This window comes from Osmia bicornis, chromosome 9 (assembly GCF_907164935.1).
Source record: "Osmia bicornis bicornis chromosome 9, iOsmBic2.1, whole genome shotgun sequence".
In the NCBI taxonomy this organism is placed as follows: Eukaryota; Metazoa; Arthropoda; class Insecta; order Hymenoptera; family Megachilidae; genus Osmia; species Osmia bicornis.
The window spans coordinates 1,089,882-1,109,562 of record NC_060224.1 but is presented as its reverse complement, the minus strand read 5'-3'; the positions used below and the strand labels follow the sequence as shown (position 1 = coordinate 1,109,562).

Sequence of the window (19,681 nt, the reverse complement as noted above, 5' to 3'; positions counted from 1 at the left end):
GTATTATATATTAAAAGTATCTATAAAAATCCAATATCCGGTTGAACGGTGATAAAAAAAGTCTGTTTGTTTACTACACAGTAAGAAGTACCACGTGGAATTAATATCTAATTTATGAATAAGTCATCATTTGTTTAAATTTATGATAAAATGGAGCAATCTGAATTAAATATATGGAAAGGTGATTGGGGTTTACCATCAATAGACCGAGAGTGTTTGCAGGTTTTGGTATGTACTTTGAATACAGGTTATGATGTAAACTTAATATTCTCATTTATAGAATATTTACTGTAAACTATTAATTATTATATATTTTTTTTCTATATTTATATGGATCTTTCTAATTTATAAAAGAAATTACATTACTTGTATATTCTGTAATTCCTAGAATATATGTATTACATGATGTTCACTCATTTCTTCTAGGTTTATGCTAAATTTAATAATATAGCTTTAAAAGTAAATAAGTCTAGTAATGTATTCAAAACTCCCAATGGCAGATTACCTGTATTCAAAAGTAATAACATCACATTAGATAAGGTTAAAGATATAATAGACTATCTTAGAGAAAATCATTACAACAAAGAATTCACATTAAAGAGAAAAGAATGTGCAAGAATAGTAGCTTATGATACAATGTTGCAACAAAAATTATATCCAGCATTACAGTTCATTTGGTATGTACTGATTCTAGTAGTAATGTGAAAATTTATAGGATGAAATGTATCTTGTAAATACTTATAATATTTATATCTTTAGGTGGGTAGATGAAAGAAATGTAAATGAACTAATAAGACCATGGTACTGTAAAGCAATACCTTTCCCATTTAATTTTTATTATCCATCAAAATTTGAACAAGAAGCACGTGCTATGTTTGAAACCTTGTATCCCAGAGAAGATGACATGGCTGTTATAGAAAATAAGGTAATGATGTACAACAATTTTATATTGATTATATAGATTATTAATATAATATCTATATAATCTGTATAATCTAAATACAATATCTGTATCTTTCTTAAAATTGAATTGATATTTATTGGTATTGAGTGAGGTATGTAATATTAACATACCATACAAAATTAAGTATAGCATATTATATTAAGAATTTAATAATCATTCAAATATTAAAATATATTAGATATAAAAGAGAAATTACAATAATATTAAACATACATAACAGGTATATTCTGAAGCCCAAAAATGTTTAGCAATATTGTCTGCAAGTCTTGGAGATTCAAACTATTTTTTTGGTTCAGAACCTACCATACTAGATGCCATTGTATATTCTTATTTGGCACCATTACTTAAAGTTCCTTTACCTAATCCAGCTTTACAAAATCATTTAAAGAACTGCAAAAATTTAGTAACGTTCATAACGCGTATATCGGAAAGATGTTTCAGCAGTGAATGTCAAGAATATAAAGCCAAAGAAAATGCTCAAAATATGAAAACTAGTTCAAATAATGATTACCCTCATAAAAGAAGAAATCAAATCCTTGCTGGACTTTTTACTGTTGTAGTGATGACAACTTATGTACTTTCAACTGGAATTTTAAAGGTAAATTTTTTTCATACAAAGAAATTGATAGTTTAGATAATAAAAATTCAATAATTGTTTAGAACCATGTGTTACATTATGATTAAAGATATGTTTAATATTTTCAAGCCTAGTAGTGTGATATGTATTTATTGGCTTTCAAAAGTTCACCCTAAGTTTCCTTCAATAATGTTTATGTAACTAACTTCTTTTCCAATAGTGTGCATTATAAATATACATACATTCCATACATGTTTCCATTTGTTCAGTTTTATTAACTAATAATTGTAAATAATAAATAATGAATAGTTACTAAAAGATTTCATTTGTCCATTTTTTAAATGTTAATAGTACGTATTTCGTATTTGAAATTAGAATGTTATAATTTATACGAAGAACGTGCAAGCATTCAAGATCGAAAACATTGAAAATAAATGATATTGTTTGTTATGTATGTAAATGTTTTTAGAAATGGAAGCTGGCGAGAATTCGTTTTAAGAAATATAATTAGTTAATGAGTTCTGAGTTTTTCCTGCATTTATGGTCTTCTATTTAAAATAAGAAGAAATTACATGTACGTAAAAATAAGATAGCATTTCAATAAACAGTAATTAATAATTAAAGCTGAGATATTCTCTCCAGCAAATATTTATGTATAATAATATTTTAGTTATAATTAAATAATATTTATACGTGTATTAACATTGAAAAAGTTATTTGTGTTTTGAAGGTATCGATAAAGAGGAATGAAATAACGGAAATACGTGCAGAGGGTATAGTTGAGGATGAATAAGAATTCGGGAGATATAAAACCAGTTCATTAAAAAGACAAGTTTTAAGTATAACATTAATATAACTTTTATTTTTTGTTTCTACAATTTTTCTTTGATTTTATCAGTAAATTATAATTATTATCAAAGAATATTATTACGTAATAATTAATTATGATCATAAAATTGTATAAATAAATATGTTGATCAAAAATATGTACATTTAATGTTCTATTTGTTATTATTTTTGTATTTCGATAGGATACCTGTTGTTGCTTGCTGAATTTCCTCGAAGAAACTTTGGGAATTATGAATAGTGGTACCACCTAATATAATCTTTATCCCTGGATTTTGTTTATTTAAATTATAAACATTTAAACTTTCTTCGTAGGTAGTTCCCCCGATCATAAAAACAATGATATCCTGTGGCCTGTTATAGATAGCTATTATTAGTAAGTATTTTTATGTTAATATTATGTTTACACGAACACTACATTTTTTTCTCCAGATTTTCTGCAACAGTATAAAATTTACCTTTTTGAAACCATTGTATTTCCAAGGTACGGAAATGTTTGTAAGCTTAATCTTCCTTTGATTAAATCTTCAAGTGTTTCATTTAACAAAGGTGAGTGTTGGGTGTATATATTGTCTACCCCATTTAATCCTTTGAATAATTTTTTGGTAATTTTAGCTACTGATTCACGATCGAATAAATTACTTTGTCTTGCATTGATTCCACTATATTCTAATATGTTATACACAAGCTAAAGTTTTATTTCGAAGTAATTAATTCCAAAATATTTATTAAATTTTCAATTAAAGTTACATTCATTTTAACGTACCTTAATGTACTTTTCGGAAATTCCTTTATTTTTCAATAAATTCAATAGACCACTGATATCATTACTCGCATGTTTCTCGTAGTGGAGTGCGTAAAGCATTACCAATCGTACGCAATCGATTTCTCGGATTTGTTGACTATTAATAAGTTCTTTTATCTTTTGCAGCTGTCATGAAATCAATAGAAAATATTGTTAGCTTTTATAAGCAACTAATAACAGAGCATGCAAAATTTATTATACCTGCATGGAATGATCACTCTGACAACTAAGCTCTTGTTCCAATTCCGATACTCGTAATAAATTATGTTTTTCCACAAGAGAAGAAAGTTCTCCAACTACGGTTACATGTTTTGATACAGTTCCCGAAAGCTTTTTAAACAATGGATAAGTTTCAACAAAAGTTTTCATATCGGCTATGCTTTCGACTTTTTGATGTTTTTTAGCCTTCTTTTGAAATTCATCCATCAGTTCTTTTATCGTTTGTCCGATTTCACCAAAATTAAGATATAAATTCTGTTAAAATCATTCGTTTTAGTTTAATAATCTTATGCACGATTAGTAATGAAATGCAGTATATTCTTACATTTGCATAAAACTCGTCATGTTCTGCACTGAGAACAACTTCTTTTAATTCCTTTGAAATACCTTTAACGTGCGACAAATTAACGCGATTATTGTTGATGGTTAACAGTTCGTGTACCATTGCTTGATAAGTCCACTGATTCAATAGAGGAGTAACAGGATCATCTCTTCGGTCAAGTATCAGTAAAATCGGACTAGAATCTTGTCTGAATTCAAATGAACTTGATTCCTTACTCAATACTTCACGTATTTTTTCCGCTAATCTTTTTGCCATTTCCGAGCTGCACTGGTATCGTATGTAGGGACATCTTTTAATTGATAATAGGACAGAAATTATGCCTAAAACGGTTCTGTGCAAATGCACTGGGTTCCATAATAAACCTTCATGAAAAAATGAACAAAAAATTAAATAATTATAATTATATAAAAATAATTATAATTTTTATTTCAAATTTAATAGTACAGTTTTTAACAGTCTTAATTATAGAAAATCTATTACCTTGTGAGCATCCAGTTATTCCAAGTGAAAATAAATGAGGACTGATAGCTAAATAATCTGCATAGTATTCATGGACTTCTCTCACAACTTCTTGCTCATCACTTTCAGCCAGAAGTTTAACATCAGCCTTTGCAATAATATTACTGAAATCTAAAAAACAATACATTGCAATATGAACAAAAAACAACCAAAAATAAGGATTCATTAGCAACACTCACAAATATAATAGGTGCCATATTTAGGACATCGTAGTTCATTGCAAAGATACTCAATATTTTCTTTTGTTGGTCTGATGAAAACTATACACTTTAAATGCTTTAAACCCTCATTACGTGTATTTGCATCAATTCTCTCAAACAGATAAACTTCCTTCATAAATATTTCTGATTGACTGTATAATAAACTTACTATACTTGTCTGCAATTATATCAATTACAAAATATAAATATCAAGAGATAGGGTAGGAACTCAACTCTTTTCGTTGTTTCATAGAGTAGTTTCATTGTAACAATGTATACAAACATTTAGTCACTTTGAATATTAACAAATATTATATATAATTAACTGTTTGAACAGAAACCAGTTTACCGTTTGTTTATCCATCAAAAGAACCTTCATACCAGGTCCACTTTCTTCTGTCATTCGTGTAATATAAAACTTTAAAGCAACTGTCAAATTCATTTTGGAAATGTAATTTTGCGAATTCCTTATATTTATTAATTATATATTATAAACCTCATATTGTTTATACATTTAATTAATAATGCTTTATGAAATTTAAACGTCAAACCATGTATATAAACACGGTTCACAAATCATCATAAATGTAAGTAGTTGATGAACTACATGCATATGTACATTGTTACCAGAATTTTTAGAAATTAAATTTTGAGAATTTGGTAAGCATAGTAAATAGAGAACTACAGGGAAGAAATGAAGTGATTTGATTGGTTGGTTACATATTTTTTCCATACTTATAATTTTTTCAAATATTCATTCAATAGTGTAACAATAGTTAAAATTTCACAGTTCAAAAGCTCTGTAAACTTATACAAAAGAATGATTTTAAATAACTTAAAAGTTATTGAAAATATTAGGACAACAAATTTTCTACAATCTGAAAATAATAAAAAAAAGCATCTCATTATTGAACAAATGACATTAAATGGACATACAAATAAATATATAATCAATGGTCGGTGAATCATAAATCACTCTACAAACAATAAGTGAATCAGAATAATCCTTTGTTTTGAATGTTGATTATTATTGTTAAAATTAATTTAACAATTGTTGAAAAATTAATAAACACTGGTATTTTAAGTTATCGAGACGTGAGTAAAAAGAGTGATACATATGTACGGGAATATTCATTTATTTTATTAGATTTATAAGAAAAAGTATATAAATAGATGTGTAAATAAATTTTAAACATGATTTCTTATAAAAATATCTATTTTAAAACAATTTTTTAAATGACAAAATACGTAAGTAACAGTTATTATAGATAAAATCCATTAAAACAATTTTTTTTTAATATAAAATTCATAAATTTGAACTAGAGGAAATAAGGTACATTCTGCTCAATTCTGCTAGTCAACTTCAGAACAACGTATCATTAGAAGAACCGTTGGTAGTTAAAAAAAAGTATGATGGGGTTTGATCATCTATCTCTGTCGTTACTTTGTCAATGGTAATTGTAACGTAATGCTGTGTAAGATTTCTATCGAACTGTGGAATTAAGTGTGAGGATCAAGTGTATTTTATTTTTCCACGTGGTTTTGTCAGGAATGAATTAAAATGGATATGTCTCGAAACATTCAGAAAGAATCCAATGTCTTTCATTACTAGTGTAATATGTCTTTGTAATTGCGGATATACATCAATACTGTGTAACATGTCCATAAATAGTTTATATCGGTGTTACTTGATGCAGTTTTGATACATTGTTTCAAGAATTTTAATACTTTATTATAAACGTAAGTATATGTTATTATGTTCATAATTATTCAATAAACTATACAAACATAAAGCAAATAACCTTTATACAATTCATAACTTTGTATTTATATTTTTAATTATTATTTTACATTTCTTTATTATTAAATTTATTTGTGTGCATAGAATTGTGCATCACAACTATATTACCTTTTACGTTTGATTGTCTAAAAGCAACAGAAACGTATTTTATTATTAAATGTACAAATGACATGCTCAGAATTTAATAAAATTTTATTTTTCCATTTGTATTTGATGTGGAATTGTCTTTAAGTAATATAATTTGTAATATGTAGTAACTATTTATAATTACTAAAAATCTTAGAATAAAATGAACGAAGCTTTAAATGTTGTAACAAAAATAGAAAAATGTATATGTGTTCATACAACTGATTGGAAAATAACAATTTCTAAATGTATTCTGATATAAGGTAAAAGGAAAATTCTTTATTTTATTTTCAAAATAAATGATATAGAAGATAATTCACTTCACTATAATATAAGAATATCTCTTTAAATGTGACAAAGTTAAGATTATCTTTATGTTTTAAACTTTATCAAGTGTTTAGAAAGCTTACAGATTAATAAAGTCTTTCATTTTAGACTTTATGATACAATAGATAAGGTATATTATGGTACAATAGATAAAGTATCATTAATAAAATTTGGTTTTATTTATTGTAAATAAATGTATTTTTTTTTTTTTTTTTTTTTTTTTTATTATAGTGTTCACTTATTCTGATACATTGTTGCACTTTTAGGTACAAAAAACACTATGGGTCGTTACACAGGAAAGAAGTGCCGCCTTTTAACAATGTTATGGCTCACTGCTCTATTTTTCTTGGTAGAAATAGTAGTGGGCTATGTGACTAACTCTATGGCTTTAATAGCTGATAGTTTTCATATGCTATCTGATGTAGCAGCTTTAGTTGTTGCATTTCTTTCCGTAAAGGTAAGTACTTTTTAATTAATATCGGTTTCTTGAAGTGTTTAGAATGATGTACTATAGCAATTAACTAAAGTGTTAATGTTCATTGATTACATTGGCTGGTGTATCAAGATGTTTATTTATCTTAGCTTTAATACGTACGATAGATGCAATCATATACTTACAAGATATTTATTAGATAAATATCTTTCCTATTATTAACAATACAAAAATGTTTCATAAGTAAAATATAAAAAAAATTAATTTAAAATTAATTATATCTTTTAAACTAATGAATTTTCGACCCAAGCACCATAATAATTTTTTGTAGAGAATTAAAATACGCTTCGATTGATATATAGCAAAGTACGAAACTCCATTAAAAGAGAAATAAAGATATTTCGAAATCTTTAAAAAATTTTATTGGAATTTTGTATCTCACGATACGTCAGTCGAAGCGTATTTCAATTCTGTACAAAAAAGTATTAAGGAACCTGGGTAAAAAATTCGATAGTTAAAAAGTTATCCTAGGGAGAGACCTCGAGTCTTTCCCTGTCTTTCCCTAAGATATTTTTTGAACTATTGTATTTTCGTTTAAAGTACCTTAATGCTTTTTATAAAGAATAACAAGATGCATCGATTGGCATTAAAAAAAAAATATACCATTTCATTTAAAAAAAGGAAATTGACCTTGAAATCTTTTGCGCGTCTTCACTTCCGGAGTCAGCGAATGTATCACTCGATGCTCCGTTCGATATCATTTAATTTCTTTTCTATCTTTCACCACTTTAGAATTTTATCTTGGCCCAGTTGTATGAGACATCCTGTATAACGAAATATGTTTCTCAATAGCCATCTTGATTGGTTAATTAATTTTGAACAGGCTATATTTACAATAGTGTTGGTAAAGGGTATTTATAAAGCTTTAAAGGAATTATCGTGTGACAAAGGATTGCTTCAGTTATTGCTGTATAGGTGATATTGCTTCAGAAGAATGTTTTAATATCCTTTTATGAGCTGATGCATTTGATTCACATGTCTCATATACGAAGTATATCTAATTTGTGGTATGGGTCACCGCAGCGTTAATGCGCTTAAAGTGAGTTTTCTTTTACTAATTACTTTCTGAACGTTTTGGAAAGCAAGTTAAGATAAATTCTTGAAATTCCTTCAGTATGAGTATATCTCTTTTGAAATACCCCGTATATTTTAAAGTATACACAACATAAGATAAGCTACTTTTCGGCAATCATATTCTTATCAGTGAGTATGATATAAGAAAATTATTGTTCACTGCTCTATCGTATCATTTGTATTATCAGTTCAAATAATTCCGATTATTATTCTAATCTTTTCTTTCTCTTGATATCATAGTCTCCAAGAGTCGATCAATTATTCTAATCTTTTCCTTCTCTTGATATTATAGTCTGCAAGAGTCGATCAATTATATTTAGGCTTCGAAAAATTATCTTTTAATTCATTATCAGTACAAGTCTGATAATTAGTTTTATCGGGACATTGTTCTGCTATCGTTTTCTAAACCGGATACAAAATCCATAGTTTCTTCTTTGTTTCTCTATCCCTTTTTTATCTCTCGTAAAATATCAATAAAAAGGGGAAAATCTATGTTAATTCCGTAAGATATGACGATAATTTAATTTTTATGTTTTCATTTGTTTATAAATACACCAGAATTATAATGTAATCAATGAAATATAAAAAGGTTTTACCTTTTTGCGGTACCTTTTTTTTCTCTGTTAATACTTGTAAGAGTATTTTAATAATATTATTCTAATAACTTCATTTTATTTTTTCAGATGTCACCAAAGAAATGGTCTAAGAATACGTTTGGCTGGGCCAGAGCTGAAGTTTTAGGGGCATTGGTAAATGCTGTATTTTTAGTCGCATTGTGTTTCAGTATTACTGTGGAGGCATGTAAAAGATTTATTGAAGTAGAAGAAATACATGAAGCTAAATTATTAGTGGCAGTTGGAGCACTTGGTTTGTTAGTGAATATCATTGGGTTATGTTTATTTCATGGTAAGCTTATGGTAAGCTTAAAGAAAAAGCGTTTATCAGTTTGTATTGAACCAATTTTTTCTTATAGAACACGGAAATGCTCATAGCCATTCACATGGTATATCTCGAAGTCATAATAGACTGAGTACTTTAGTTGGGACAGATGACAATGAAAATGATGAAGCTTACAGGCCATCAACGCCTCAAGTGAAGAGGACACATGGTCATTCACACGATGCAAGTCAGATGAATATGCGTGGCGTATTTCTTCATGTACTCTCTGATGCCCTAGGATCTGTTATTGTAATAGTATCGGCATTAATTGTTTGGCTGACGAAATGGGAATACAGGTAACTAATTTTTTATATAAAATTAAGTAACATATTTTACCAAGATTTAAAATATTGTGGAAATATAACGAAAACTCGGTTAATTTATTACCAAACCATAATTGGATGTACAACAAATATTATATACATATTTTGTTTTGCAACATCTAACAAAGGTTTCTTATAGAGTTTTATATATTTTATTATAAAATGGAAAAGAGTGTAGAATGATTTTTTAAGTACAAAATATGAGAAGAACGATTTGGGAGATGTACACTTCTCATTGAAATATACAATTTTTGTATATTTTTCTTCTACTCTGTTTAAAATATTCATTATTAATTTTAATATTCACAGAGCTATAAAAAGTTATTCAAGCAAATAATCGGCGATTTAATTTCAATAAATTTTTATCGAAGACTTTTGTCCGATGTAAGAAAGAGAAAGTTTATGCATTTCGGCCTATTTTTGAGGGCTCAAATGGCTTTTTCTAATATTATAAGATTAGAGAATCTTGCAGTAAATATATCAATTTTTGATCAGAATAATTTGACTTTAATTTTAATAGTTATTTAATACTTCTTAAAAGAAATACGTATTCTGAACGTATTACTCGAAACTTCAAAACGAAAAAAAATGTAAAGACCAATACATTATATACAAGCAAAGCATAACTTCGCATGTATCTAAATGTTGTTCATTATATTCTATGTTTGAATTGTTTAACATTTTTCTTTTTTATTTAGCTTGCACATTTCAGATGTTTTCATTGTTATATACGGGTTAAAGTCATTTTATTATTAAACAAAACTTTCTTAAAATTGTGGATTTACGCTTCGAATCCTTTCTTTATTTCTTAAGTATCATACTTGAATGAAGATCTTTCAAACTTGATTATTTTAAGTAGAAATATTTGATGTGTTTTTGCATGCAAGATTATTTTTTACTCGATTACTATTTCTTCTAAGGGTGGTTCGCGAAATTAGATTAAGATATACTTAATCTGAAACTTAATTATTGTATAAAATTTGAAAAGAATTCATTTGAGAATGAAAATAGGCCTAAATGCACAAACCTCTTTACAGGCTCGTCAATAGCCGTCTCAAGAGAAAAACCGAATGCGAAAAGCATACATGTGGAAGTAAGTGCATTCATTTTTTATTACGGTTTGCGAAATGTTTATTTATATCTTCTAGGTATATACATGCTAGTTTTAGATTATTTTTAATATAAATGAAGCTAATTAATCATAAATATATTGTTTGTGTTTTACTATTTTGCTTATAATAACTTTATCGTTTCAGTGCCATTTTTATATGTAGATTTGCTCCTTATTTACATTAATTCATTTTTATTAAATTGAATAAATCATTTTATATCCACCGTATGGCACTGTGATTGTGCTTTCTGTCTCGTAAATATATTTAGCGCGGGGCGATTTTTCCAAGTCCAGTGTGAATTTTTGTAATTATAAAATTCGTCTATTTAAGAGGGTAGATATTCGTTTCGCAGAACGTAGATCTACCTAGGTTCACAGTAGCTTTCCTGAGTCTCCTGATATTCCCTGGCTCTTCCTAGGCTCTTTCAGGCTCTCCCACGGTTCTCCTAAGTCCAAAACATTTTATATTGCAATAAAATGTTCAATCAATAATATTATCTCATTTAATTTTATAATATTAATTTGTTTTACAGATTTTATATCGACCCAGCTCTTTCACTTTTATTGGTGATTCTCATTTTACGATCAGTGTGGCCGCTGTTACAAGAATCTGCATTGATCTTATTACAAACTGTACCAACTCATATTCAGGTAATTTTGTTCACCTTTAATAATATTACATCCATTGACATAATTAGGTAGAGGCTGACGATTCTGGAGATAATCCTTTTTTGTCTTTCTTTAGGTTGATGCTATTCAACAAAGACTGTTAGAAAATGTTGATGGTGTATTAGCTGTGCATGAGTTTCATGTATGGCAATTAGCTGGTGATCGTATCATTGCTTCAGCGCACATAAGATGTAGAAATCTGTCAGAGTATATGAAGATTGCAGAGCAAGTTAAAGAATTTTTCCACAATGAGGGCATACACTCTACTACGATACAGCCAGAATTTATTGATGTGAGTATATAGTCTTATAAACATTGATATAAACAGTTATAAGACTTGCGACGTTAAATCATCTAACAAATTATTATTATTATTATTATTATTTTTTTAACTCTGAATGATAATAAATAAAAGTTACAAAATAATCATTAGAGAATTAAATTATGACACAAGACATTGAACTATCACACGCGAATATGTATTTATTCTGTTGAAATGATCAATAATTATATCTTATTAATAACATTGTAGTACCAGTCTAATAGTGAAATTAAGGAAACACCAACAGAAGATTGTGTATTAGACTGTCCGAAGACTGATAAGCCTTGTAATCATGCAACATGTTGTGGTCCTTCTAAACAGGTATGTGTTCTATGTGTTAGTAGATATAATTTGCTATGATTTAAATTCTATTCCGTCGCTTCTAGTCTAACTCGAAGAGAGATACAAATCCCTGTTCTGCCTCCTCTAAATCAAAATGTCTTGGACGATGCTTAGAAGCTATTAAATCAGATTCAAATACAGTTATAGGTAATTTTTACTAATTGCCGTTTAAGAATTATTCTTCAATTTTCACATAAATTAAACAATCATTGTTTATGTGAAATTATAAATGAAACGTTATTCCTTTGAAACACTAATGAAATATCAAGATTCGTTCAACTTTCACTTTGCAATAATAATAATTATTATATAATTGATATTATTATATACCTCATTGTAAAAAGCAATCTGTGTCTTACATTATATATTAACTGTATTAACCATTGGCCTCACTTGATATATTTTAATTCCAGCTCTACTCTCTCACTTTGCCTAAAAGACCTCAGCCCCATAGAATATAATTCCTTTCACCAAATAACCAAATAAAAATAATTTCTCTTTTTTCTGTATTCCATATTGTTGTTGGTAATATACTACATGTATTTTAATTCAATTTTAATTCTGAATATAGGTGTCGCTCATATTCGTATCTGACAAGATAGAATTGATATTATATAAACTTTTGAATAGGGTCGTGAAACTCCTTCCCCAGGAGAAACACCATACATGTGCAGACAACGCAATAGCCTTGCACGTTCAACTGGTTCAATAGGAGGAACAGAACAGCAAGAAGTAAATGAAATGGAACGCGGACATTTATTGTCACTGCCTACTTCGCATCACTCCGTCCAACTTCCACATTCTCATGTTAATACACCAGTTGTTTAAGTTATCGTCGTATTATCAATACCTACCTCTGTAATAAAAATCTGCGGCGCGTTACAATGTTATAAAAAAATTCAATAAACCAATATACACACCATGTGCTTCGTTGCTGCCGAAGACGCGAGTAGGTCTTTTATTGGTTTTACTCAAATTTGTAATTATATTAGGGGAGTGCATAAGTAATTTTACTTTTATAGGGTCTGCAGACTTTTTGATTAACGATTGAAATTATTTATGCACCATTCTAATGTTAGAATTTCACAAACTTTTTATACCTGATACATCGGTATTTATATTGATGTTATTTTCAATTCTATGACCAAACTATATTTGTTTGCTTAGATTTTTTATTGTTTTTCACGTAAGACAGGTAAGTATACATATTTATAAGTTACAAGAGTAGGAAGGAATGCGTGAAAGAGAAGAAAACGTTAGCATTAAAGTTTAATAATCAACTGAAATTGTATTTTTAATATTAGTTATTGTAAGGAAATTATTATGTATAAGAGTGATGATTTTTATTGTATTTAATAACCAGTTCAGTCTGTAAAATAAGAATTATTACATTTTCTAAGATGTACAGAATTAAATAGCGAAATTTGCAATGTATTATGCATATATTATGCTATGTATAATTGTAAAGCTATAATATGTATATACTTATTGAAAAATTTATAGTTGTGAAATTGCATACGGATATATTTATTGAATTTAATTATTCGAAATAAAAGTTAAAAAAATATTTTCGGTCATAAGACGTGATCTAATGGTTTTCATTTATAAAACAAATATTCCATATATTAATCCATCGCATATTCTTCTAATGACACAGATACCAATTATTTTATTTAAACAAAATAATAGCTACAAAAAATATTGTTTTGTTTAAATATTGATTAATTTTTATAATTAGGAATAAGGTATTGTTAAGACAAAATGAAATATGCACCCTTTATTTATTTTTATTGTAAAGTTTATTTTCAATAAAAATGTACATGTACTTATTATTGGAATGTTAGTAATATTTCAGTTTTAATAGGATTCCTTTTTATATTATTTTTTAATCTTCAGGATAAACAACTCCAACTTCTCGTCGGATCTCATCTTCTAATTTTGCAATCAATAAAGAAGCATCATGAGGTACTTTGGGACTTTCAATTAAACCTGAAATAAAACAATGTAAATTAATAGTAGATATTCTAAAGCTTTCCTTTAATATTGAGTAGAGTCAACTAAATACTGTAATTATTATCATATTTGTCCACAGAATGCAATACCTTTTAAAATGCAGTTACGAGCTTCCTCAGCTTCGAATCTCAATCCAGCACTGTTGATGAAATTAAATGGATGTGCTGCTTCCGGAAGTGGAGCATGGACAGTGCCGCTCGGTAGTTCTACAGTTGGAGGAGACCAAAACTGTGGTACCTTTATCATTCCCTTTGTACCAAGAATATAAGCTTCATTAGGTAAATTAATTAAGGAATGCGTAACGATAGTTGCAGTACGATTTCCACTATACACGAAGGTCGCAGATACAGATTGATCAACTCCTTCTTCATTTAACGTGCCAGCAGCTCGAACAGTATGCGGAACATCGTGGTTAAACACGAAACAGGCGAATTGTATTCCATATACACCCAAGTCTAATACAGTACCACCTCCTAGACTTTTTGCGCTAAACAAATAAAAGGAAAGTGGAGGCATTTTAAGGAGTAGTTTAAAATATATCGTACGGGGCTCTCCCTGTCTCTCCCTAAGATATCTCTTAAACCGTTGAATTTTCGATCCAAGTACCTTAATAATTTTTTCTAGAGAAAAATAAATAACGTATAAAAATGTGTACGTACTTAAGTCTTTCAACGTCTGGCATTTTAAATCCGAAAGATACGATAACTTGATGAATATCTCCAATGCTTCCCGAATCAATCTCCTTCTTTATAGCTTCATATGTGGAGAAGCATCTACTCCAAATAGCTTCCATAAGGAACAATTTTTTGCTCCTTGCGAATTTAATTAACTCGGTTGTTTGTTTCAAATTCATAGTTAAAGGTTTCTCACAGAGAACGTGTTTTCCATGATTCAACATCAATTTTGCAATCTCAAAATGTTGTGGATTCAACGTTCCGATGTATACAATATCTGTTGAAATTAATAAATGCCAAATATGTATACATATTATATAATACTCTTGTAGAGAAAATAACATATCCTATTTAACACGTACCAACTTCTTTATCCTCGGCAACCTTCGCATAACTATCGTATGCCTTTTTAATTTTGTGCAAGCTAGCAAATTTTTGTGCCCTTGATAGGTCTCGTGCTGCTACTGCAACAACCACATGTTCGGATGCTGGCAATATTCCCAAAGCTGTAACAAAGTCATGGGATATTTTTCCAGCACCTGCTACACCCCAACGAAGAGCCATCTAAAATAAAATAAATTAATTCAAACAATTTGTATAAATTCTTATACATCACCGCGTAACTGAACAGCAAAGGATTATCAGCAAAAGAATTCCGCACGTTATATTATCTAAGGAAAGATATTACGAAAAAATTATCAGTAAGATAAGAGAAACTTTCTCTAAAAAATGTTCAAGAAGATTAAGACGGAAAATTTCCAGAGTTCCATTAATTTAAAAGTTATAATTATTATAAAAATATGCTCTGGATGGATAAGTCAAAATTTCAAATTTTAAAATACAAACACTACTTCCGGTCCGTAAGAGCCCTACCCCTACAAAAACCGTCCTGTTTTATCTTTCGTTAACAAATATGAAATGTTCGGCAACAGTATTTTTATAACATTACAATGTTTATTATTTAATATATTTTTTTAGAATATTCAACAATATAGAATACAATTTCAAAAGTTTATAAGACACATTAAAACTTTACTGTATTATTATTATATTATTATTGTATTACTCTTATTGTAATATTATACGTATTATATCACATTATATTATTATGTTAAAAAATTTTATTATTATCATATTACATGTTTTATTCGTATAATATTATTTCTCGGATACTTAAAAATAAATTGTGCCAACTTACAACTTAAAATAAATAGTCTATAACAATTGTTCCCAAGTACTGCAAGAAGTACAGACAACACTACACAGTAACAAGCCGATTGAAGCCGATCTACTAATCTGACATTCAAATAACCTTTTTTACAGGATAAAGTCATAAATTATAAGTTATAAGAGCTACTATATTATTAAAAAAACTGGTATACAGATTGCTACAGGCAATATTACGTTCATTGAGCTTCCTATCATTAAAGATATGTATCTTATGCCTTTCTATACAGCAGTGACTGCAAATACAAAGAGACAGGACATGTCTTTATTCGCGAGAGAACATTATTTTGACCCTATTTTTTAGAAATCAGAGTTAAAAATCAGCACAAGATCGAAAAATTATTGAAGTTTGAAGCGGGAAGTAAACAGTATAAATTAATCGCTTCGCGCTGGAGCGCATCAGTCTATCTTCGGACGTCAAAGAGAGAGGAGGTTATTACTTTCTCTCTCTTGCGACCGTAGCGCCATCTGTACAAAATCGGCTCAAACTACTCAACAACTTACCGATCGATATTTTTTTTAGGGAAACACTGGCGCCACTTGACGGGAACCAGCGAAAGCTAGACAACAATTTATCGACTGCTGCAGGAACATACATTCACTAATGCTCATTTGCGCATGCTTACACAACCTGTCTGATTTTTTATCAATATGGCGCCACCGGTTCTTCCGTTCAACGGTACCATTTCGTCGATTTCGTCGCATCTTTCGTACTAAAAGCTGTAAGCATGAGGGACGACGTAAATGCTACGGAGGAAACCGCTCAAAAAGAAGAAGAGGTAGCTCATTTTCAAGCACCCGCAATTCAACATAATCCTGATGGATGGGGTCCTTGTGAGTTACCTGATCAATTTAAGGATATACCTTATCAACCATTTTCCAAAGGCGACAGGCTAGGAAAGGTTTGTCAATTATTTTTGCTGGTTTTTATTCGTATTATAAATGTTTCTCACATTCTTTTCTAATATTTTCTGCCGTAGATATCTGATTGGACTACACCAGCGTTCCAGGATAAGAAATTTCCCAGTAAGTATTTTTTATCCTCATGTAACCTATACTTATGTTTCTAATAGAAGGTTTGTAACTTTGTTATATTAACAATTACTTTTTAAATTGTTAGCTTTAAGGTACTAATTATAAATACAATAAAATTTGTTCTCTGATTTTATATATTTTTCATAGTATAATAAAGTTACAAAGAAATCAATAATTGATGAGTTACTAATTACAATTTCATTTATACATTTCTTGCACATCAAATTAATAAAATGATATAATATGTATTGTTTTAATTATTAAAATTTTATAATATAATATATAAATATAAGTGTAACTGTTAAAAATTATTATTCATATTTTATACTTTAGTTATTTCAGACCATTTATTTTGCTTCAACGTATGTCAGATGACATTCTTTACTTACTTTTTAAAATATTAACAATGAAATTTTTTTTTATTTAGATAAGTACACATCGCAGTTTGGTTCAGGCAGCCAGTATGCATACTTCCATGATGAAGATGAAACAACCTTCCATTTGGTTGATACAACCCGCGTACAGAAACCACCCTATCAACGTGGTGGTCGTTTCCGTCATAATCAGAGAAACTTACGCGGTCGTGGTAACCAGCGCGGTGCGTTGAGCCAAATGCAACAGCTTGGTAAATTCAAGCTCCGTGAAAGAGATCGTAAAGGTCAGACGAAACGCTGGGGTAGACAACAGGGCTTGCGTAATCATAAAAATCAACCACCAATTAAAATTCGCGATGCATCTGTTACTGTAAGACCAGATTGGGTCACTATCGAAGAAATGGATTTCCCACGTTTAGCGAAACTATCTTTACCTGGTGTAAAAGATGGAGAAGATATCTTATGCTGTGGTTCTCTCGAATATTACGATAAAACTTATGACAGAGTTAATGTCAAAAACGAGAAGCCATTGCAAAGAGTTGATAGAATCTTCCATACCGTTACTACTACTGACGACCCGATTATTCGTAAACTTTCCAAGACCGAAGGAAACGTTTATGCTACGGATGCTATCTTGGCAACAATAATGTGTTGCACTCGTAGCAACTATTCTTGGGACATCGTAATTGAAAAAATTGGAGATAAATTGTTCTTTGATAAACGGGATAATACTGAATTTGATTTGTTAACCGTGAACGAAACCAGTGTCGAGCCCCCTCAAGATGATGGAAATTCTCTGAATTCTCCTAGAAACTTAGCTTTGGAAGCTACATTCATTAATCATAACTTTTCTCAGCAAGTATTAAAATCGAATGAGCCCAGACACAAATTCGAGGAGGGTAATCCGTTCATTTCCGAAGAAGAGGAAAGTGACGTTGCTAGCGTTGCATACCGATATAGAAAATGGGATTTAAATAATGGAATTGTGCTTGTTGCAAGATGCGAGCATGATGCTGTTATGCAAGGTCCGAATAACGAAACTCAATTCTTAACAATCAAGGCTTTGAACGAATGGGATTCGAAATTGGCCAATGGCGTTGAATGGAGACAGAAGTTAGATACTCAGCGTGGTGCGGTATTAGCTAACGAGCTTCGTAACAATGCATGCAAATTAGCAAAGTGGACTGTTCAGGCACTGCTGGCGGGTTCGGATCAATTGAAATTTGGATATGTATCCAGAGCAATGGTCAGAGATTCTAGTAAACATGTAATTCTTGGTACTCAACAATATAAGCCGAACGAGTTTGCAACACAGATCAATCTTAATATGGATAATGCTTGGGGTATTTTAAGATGTATTATTGATATTTGCATGAAACAAAAAGATGGAAAATATTTAATTATGAAAGATCCAAATAAGCCAATGATAAGATTATATGATATTCCGGATAACACATTTGAGAGTGAAGGAGAAGAAGATGAGGACGATGATGAACCTGTGAATGATGCTTTCCAGAGTTAACATCTTAAGCTTTCTACAACTTTTTTGGATCATTGTCTTAAGAGTCATTGATTGATATTATAAACATGTACTATACCAAGAAAAAGAAAAATAATAAAACAAATTTTAATTTAGCGTTCCACCTTGTTAAAAAATCCTAAATTATGCATAACTCAAGTCATATTCTTATGTATTTAAATGTAAGCAAATCACCTTTGCTATTTATATGTACAACAAGACTCTAAAAATTAGAATAATTATTTGACAAACTTATATTTTGAAAAGACCGCCTAGAATTAGTTTTAAAGTTCGACTACTGCGTCATCTATACAAAAGCGGCGGAAACTACTCAATAAATTACCGACTTATCGACTGAACTTCCGACAGTCGGTAAGTTAACGAATAGTTTGCGTCGCTTTTATATAGATGGCGCAATGGCCGATGGCTTGGGGTGTTAGGGACCCCGAGGCAGGGGTGATTCTATCGGCATACCGACATATCATCATGGGGTTTCTGGAACCCCGAAGCACCGGTAATGCTCTACATATCAACATTATGGCATCTGGGGTTGCAGGAACCCCAATGCATCGATGGTGCTCCCTGCACGCAGACATGATATCTTGGGGTATCAGGGACCCCCTGTGGCTCGGGGGGCTTAGAATACGGCCACGGTATCCCCTGCCTGTCGTAAGAGGCGACTAAAAGGGGTCACACAAAACATACACACATTTACACATGCACACACACACACATATACACCGAGGAGAAGAAGGCTTAGACGGAAGGCAAGGAGATTATATTAGAATGATAGTAACGATAAAGATAAAAATAGAAGGAAAGTAAGATTATGTACAAAG

General features: G+C 29.8%; 5 protein-coding genes across 10 annotated transcripts; 3 read left to right on the top strand and 2 right to left on the bottom strand.

The window, feature by feature from the left end:
• Positions 1–139: 139 nt before the first annotated feature.
• Positions 140–2,364, top strand: LOC114873056 (metaxin-1). 2 transcript variants are annotated; one of them, XR_006829647.1, is made up of 6 exons: positions 140–228; positions 427–677; positions 760–925; positions 1,185–1,562; positions 2,011–2,115; positions 2,272–2,364. XR_006829647.1 is itself a non-coding variant. In XM_046286985.1 (5 exons), the coding sequence occupies exons 1-5, from the start codon at positions 151–153 to the stop codon at positions 2,332–2,334; spliced, it is 936 nt and encodes a 311-aa protein (XP_046142941.1). In that variant the 5' UTR covers positions 140–150; the 3' UTR covers positions 2,335–2,356. The 2 variants fall into 2 exon arrangements, 1 of the variants encoding a protein (XP_046142941.1); XM_046286985.1 differs by lacking the exon at positions 2,011–2,115 and having other exon boundaries at positions 2,272–2,356.
• On the bottom strand, positions 2,297–5,090 carry LOC114873052 (vacuolar protein sorting-associated protein 45). 3 transcript variants are annotated; one of them, XM_046286981.1, is made up of 9 exons: positions 4,823–5,088; positions 4,453–4,651; positions 4,235–4,384; positions 3,737–4,116; positions 3,394–3,666; positions 3,154–3,318; positions 2,846–3,075; positions 2,573–2,741; positions 2,297–2,376 (listed from the first exon to the last, which is right to left on the bottom strand). In XM_046286981.1, the coding sequence occupies exons 1-9, from the start codon at positions 4,913–4,915 to the stop codon at positions 2,362–2,364; spliced, it is 1,674 nt and encodes a 557-aa protein (XP_046142937.1). In that variant the 5' UTR covers positions 4,916–5,088; the 3' UTR covers positions 2,297–2,361. The 3 variants fall into 3 exon arrangements, with proteins under 3 accessions (XP_046142937.1, XP_029036738.1, XP_029036739.1); XM_029180905.2 differs by lacking the exon at positions 2,297–2,376 and having other exon boundaries at positions 2,493–2,741; XM_029180906.2 differs by lacking the exons at positions 2,297–2,376; positions 2,573–2,741 and having other exon boundaries at positions 2,910–3,056; positions 4,823–5,090.
• Positions 5,091–5,433: 343 nt separating this feature from the next.
• Positions 5,434–12,942, top strand: LOC114873053 (zinc transporter 1). Of its 3 annotated transcripts, XM_029180907.2 has the most exons (9): positions 5,706–5,721; positions 5,797–6,213; positions 6,994–7,184; positions 8,978–9,200; positions 9,268–9,529; positions 11,201–11,318; positions 11,413–11,628; positions 11,869–11,979; positions 12,631–12,942. In XM_029180907.2, exons 3-9 carry the CDS (start codon positions 7,008–7,010, stop codon positions 12,826–12,828), a joined length of 1,305 nt encoding a protein of 434 aa, XP_029036740.1. In that variant the 5' UTR covers positions 5,706–5,721; positions 5,797–6,213; positions 6,994–7,007; the 3' UTR covers positions 12,829–12,942. The 3 variants fall into 3 exon arrangements, with proteins under 3 accessions (XP_046142938.1, XP_029036740.1, XP_029036742.1); XM_046286982.1 differs by lacking the exon at positions 12,631–12,942 and adding an exon at positions 12,045–12,380 and having other exon boundaries at positions 5,434–6,213; XM_029180909.2 differs by lacking the exons at positions 5,706–5,721; positions 5,797–6,213; positions 6,994–7,184 and adding an exon at positions 8,143–8,259.
• An 838-nt stretch (positions 12,943–13,780) lies between these two features.
• LOC114873113 (trans-1,2-dihydrobenzene-1,2-diol dehydrogenase-like) lies at positions 13,781–16,043 on the bottom strand. Its single transcript, XM_029181065.2, has 5 exons — positions 15,886–16,043; positions 15,050–15,251; positions 14,673–14,964; positions 14,103–14,500; positions 13,781–13,989 (listed from the first exon to the last, which is right to left on the bottom strand). Exons 2-5 carry the CDS (start codon positions 15,249–15,251, stop codon positions 13,886–13,888), a joined length of 996 nt encoding a protein of 331 aa, XP_029036898.1. The 5' UTR covers positions 15,886–16,043; the 3' UTR covers positions 13,781–13,885.
• Positions 16,044–16,537: 494 nt separating this feature from the next.
• Positions 16,538–18,959, top strand: LOC114873112 (eukaryotic translation initiation factor 3 subunit D-like). The gene is made up of 3 exons (XM_029181064.2): positions 16,538–16,816; positions 16,895–16,940; positions 17,377–18,959. The coding sequence occupies exons 1-3, from the start codon at positions 16,643–16,645 to the stop codon at positions 18,843–18,845; spliced, it is 1,689 nt and encodes a 562-aa protein (XP_029036897.2). The 5' UTR covers positions 16,538–16,642; the 3' UTR covers positions 18,846–18,959.
• The last annotated feature ends 722 nt before the right edge of the window (positions 18,960–19,681 follow it).

Coding starts and splice junctions, on each gene's coding strand:
- LOC114873056 (XM_046286985.1), top strand. CDS start 151: ATGGAGCAATCTGAATTAAATATATGGAAAGGTGATTGGGGTTTACCA. Junction 229..426: donor GAGAGTGTTTGCAGGTTTTG/GTATGTACTTTG, acceptor CATTTCTTCTAG/GTTTATGCTAAATTTAATAA. Junction 926..1,184: donor TGGCTGTTATAGAAAATAAG/GTAATGATGTAC, acceptor CATACATAACAG/GTATATTCTGAAGCCCAAAA.
- LOC114873052 (XM_029180905.2), bottom strand. CDS start 4,915: ATGAATTTGACAGTTGCTTTAAAGTTTTATATTACACGAATGACAGAA. Junction 4,117..4,234: donor AATAACTGGATGCTCACAAG/GTAATAGATTTT, acceptor TTTTTCATGAAG/GTTTATTATGGAACCCAGTG. Junction 3,076..3,153: donor TTTCCGAAAAGTACATTAAG/GTACGTTAAAAT, acceptor ATAAAACTTTAG/CTTGTGTATAACATATTAGA.
- LOC114873053 (XM_029180907.2), top strand. CDS start 7,008: ATGGGTCGTTACACAGGAAAGAAGTGCCGCCTTTTAACAATGTTATGG. Junction 9,201..9,267: donor TGGGTTATGTTTATTTCATG/GTAAGCTTATGG, acceptor TTTTTCTTATAG/AACACGGAAATGCTCATAGC. Junction 9,530..11,200: donor CTGACGAAATGGGAATACAG/GTAACTAATTTT, acceptor TTTGTTTTACAG/ATTTTATATCGACCCAGCTC.
- LOC114873113 (XM_029181065.2), bottom strand. CDS start 15,251: ATGGCTCTTCGTTGGGGTGTAGCAGGTGCTGGAAAAATATCCCATGAC. Junction 14,965..15,049: donor TGCCGAGGATAAAGAAGTTG/GTACGTGTTAAA, acceptor TAATTTCAACAG/ATATTGTATACATCGGAACG. Junction 13,990..14,102: donor TCGTAACTGCATTTTAAAAG/GTATTGCATTCT, acceptor GTTTTATTTCAG/GTTTAATTGAAAGTCCCAAA.
- LOC114873112 (XM_029181064.2), top strand. CDS start 16,643: ATGAGGGACGACGTAAATGCTACGGAGGAAACCGCTCAAAAAGAAGAA. Junction 16,817..16,894: donor AAGGCGACAGGCTAGGAAAG/GTTTGTCAATTA, acceptor TTTCTGCCGTAG/ATATCTGATTGGACTACACC. Junction 16,941..17,376: donor CCAGGATAAGAAATTTCCCA/GTAAGTATTTTT, acceptor TTTTTTATTTAG/ATAAGTACACATCGCAGTTT.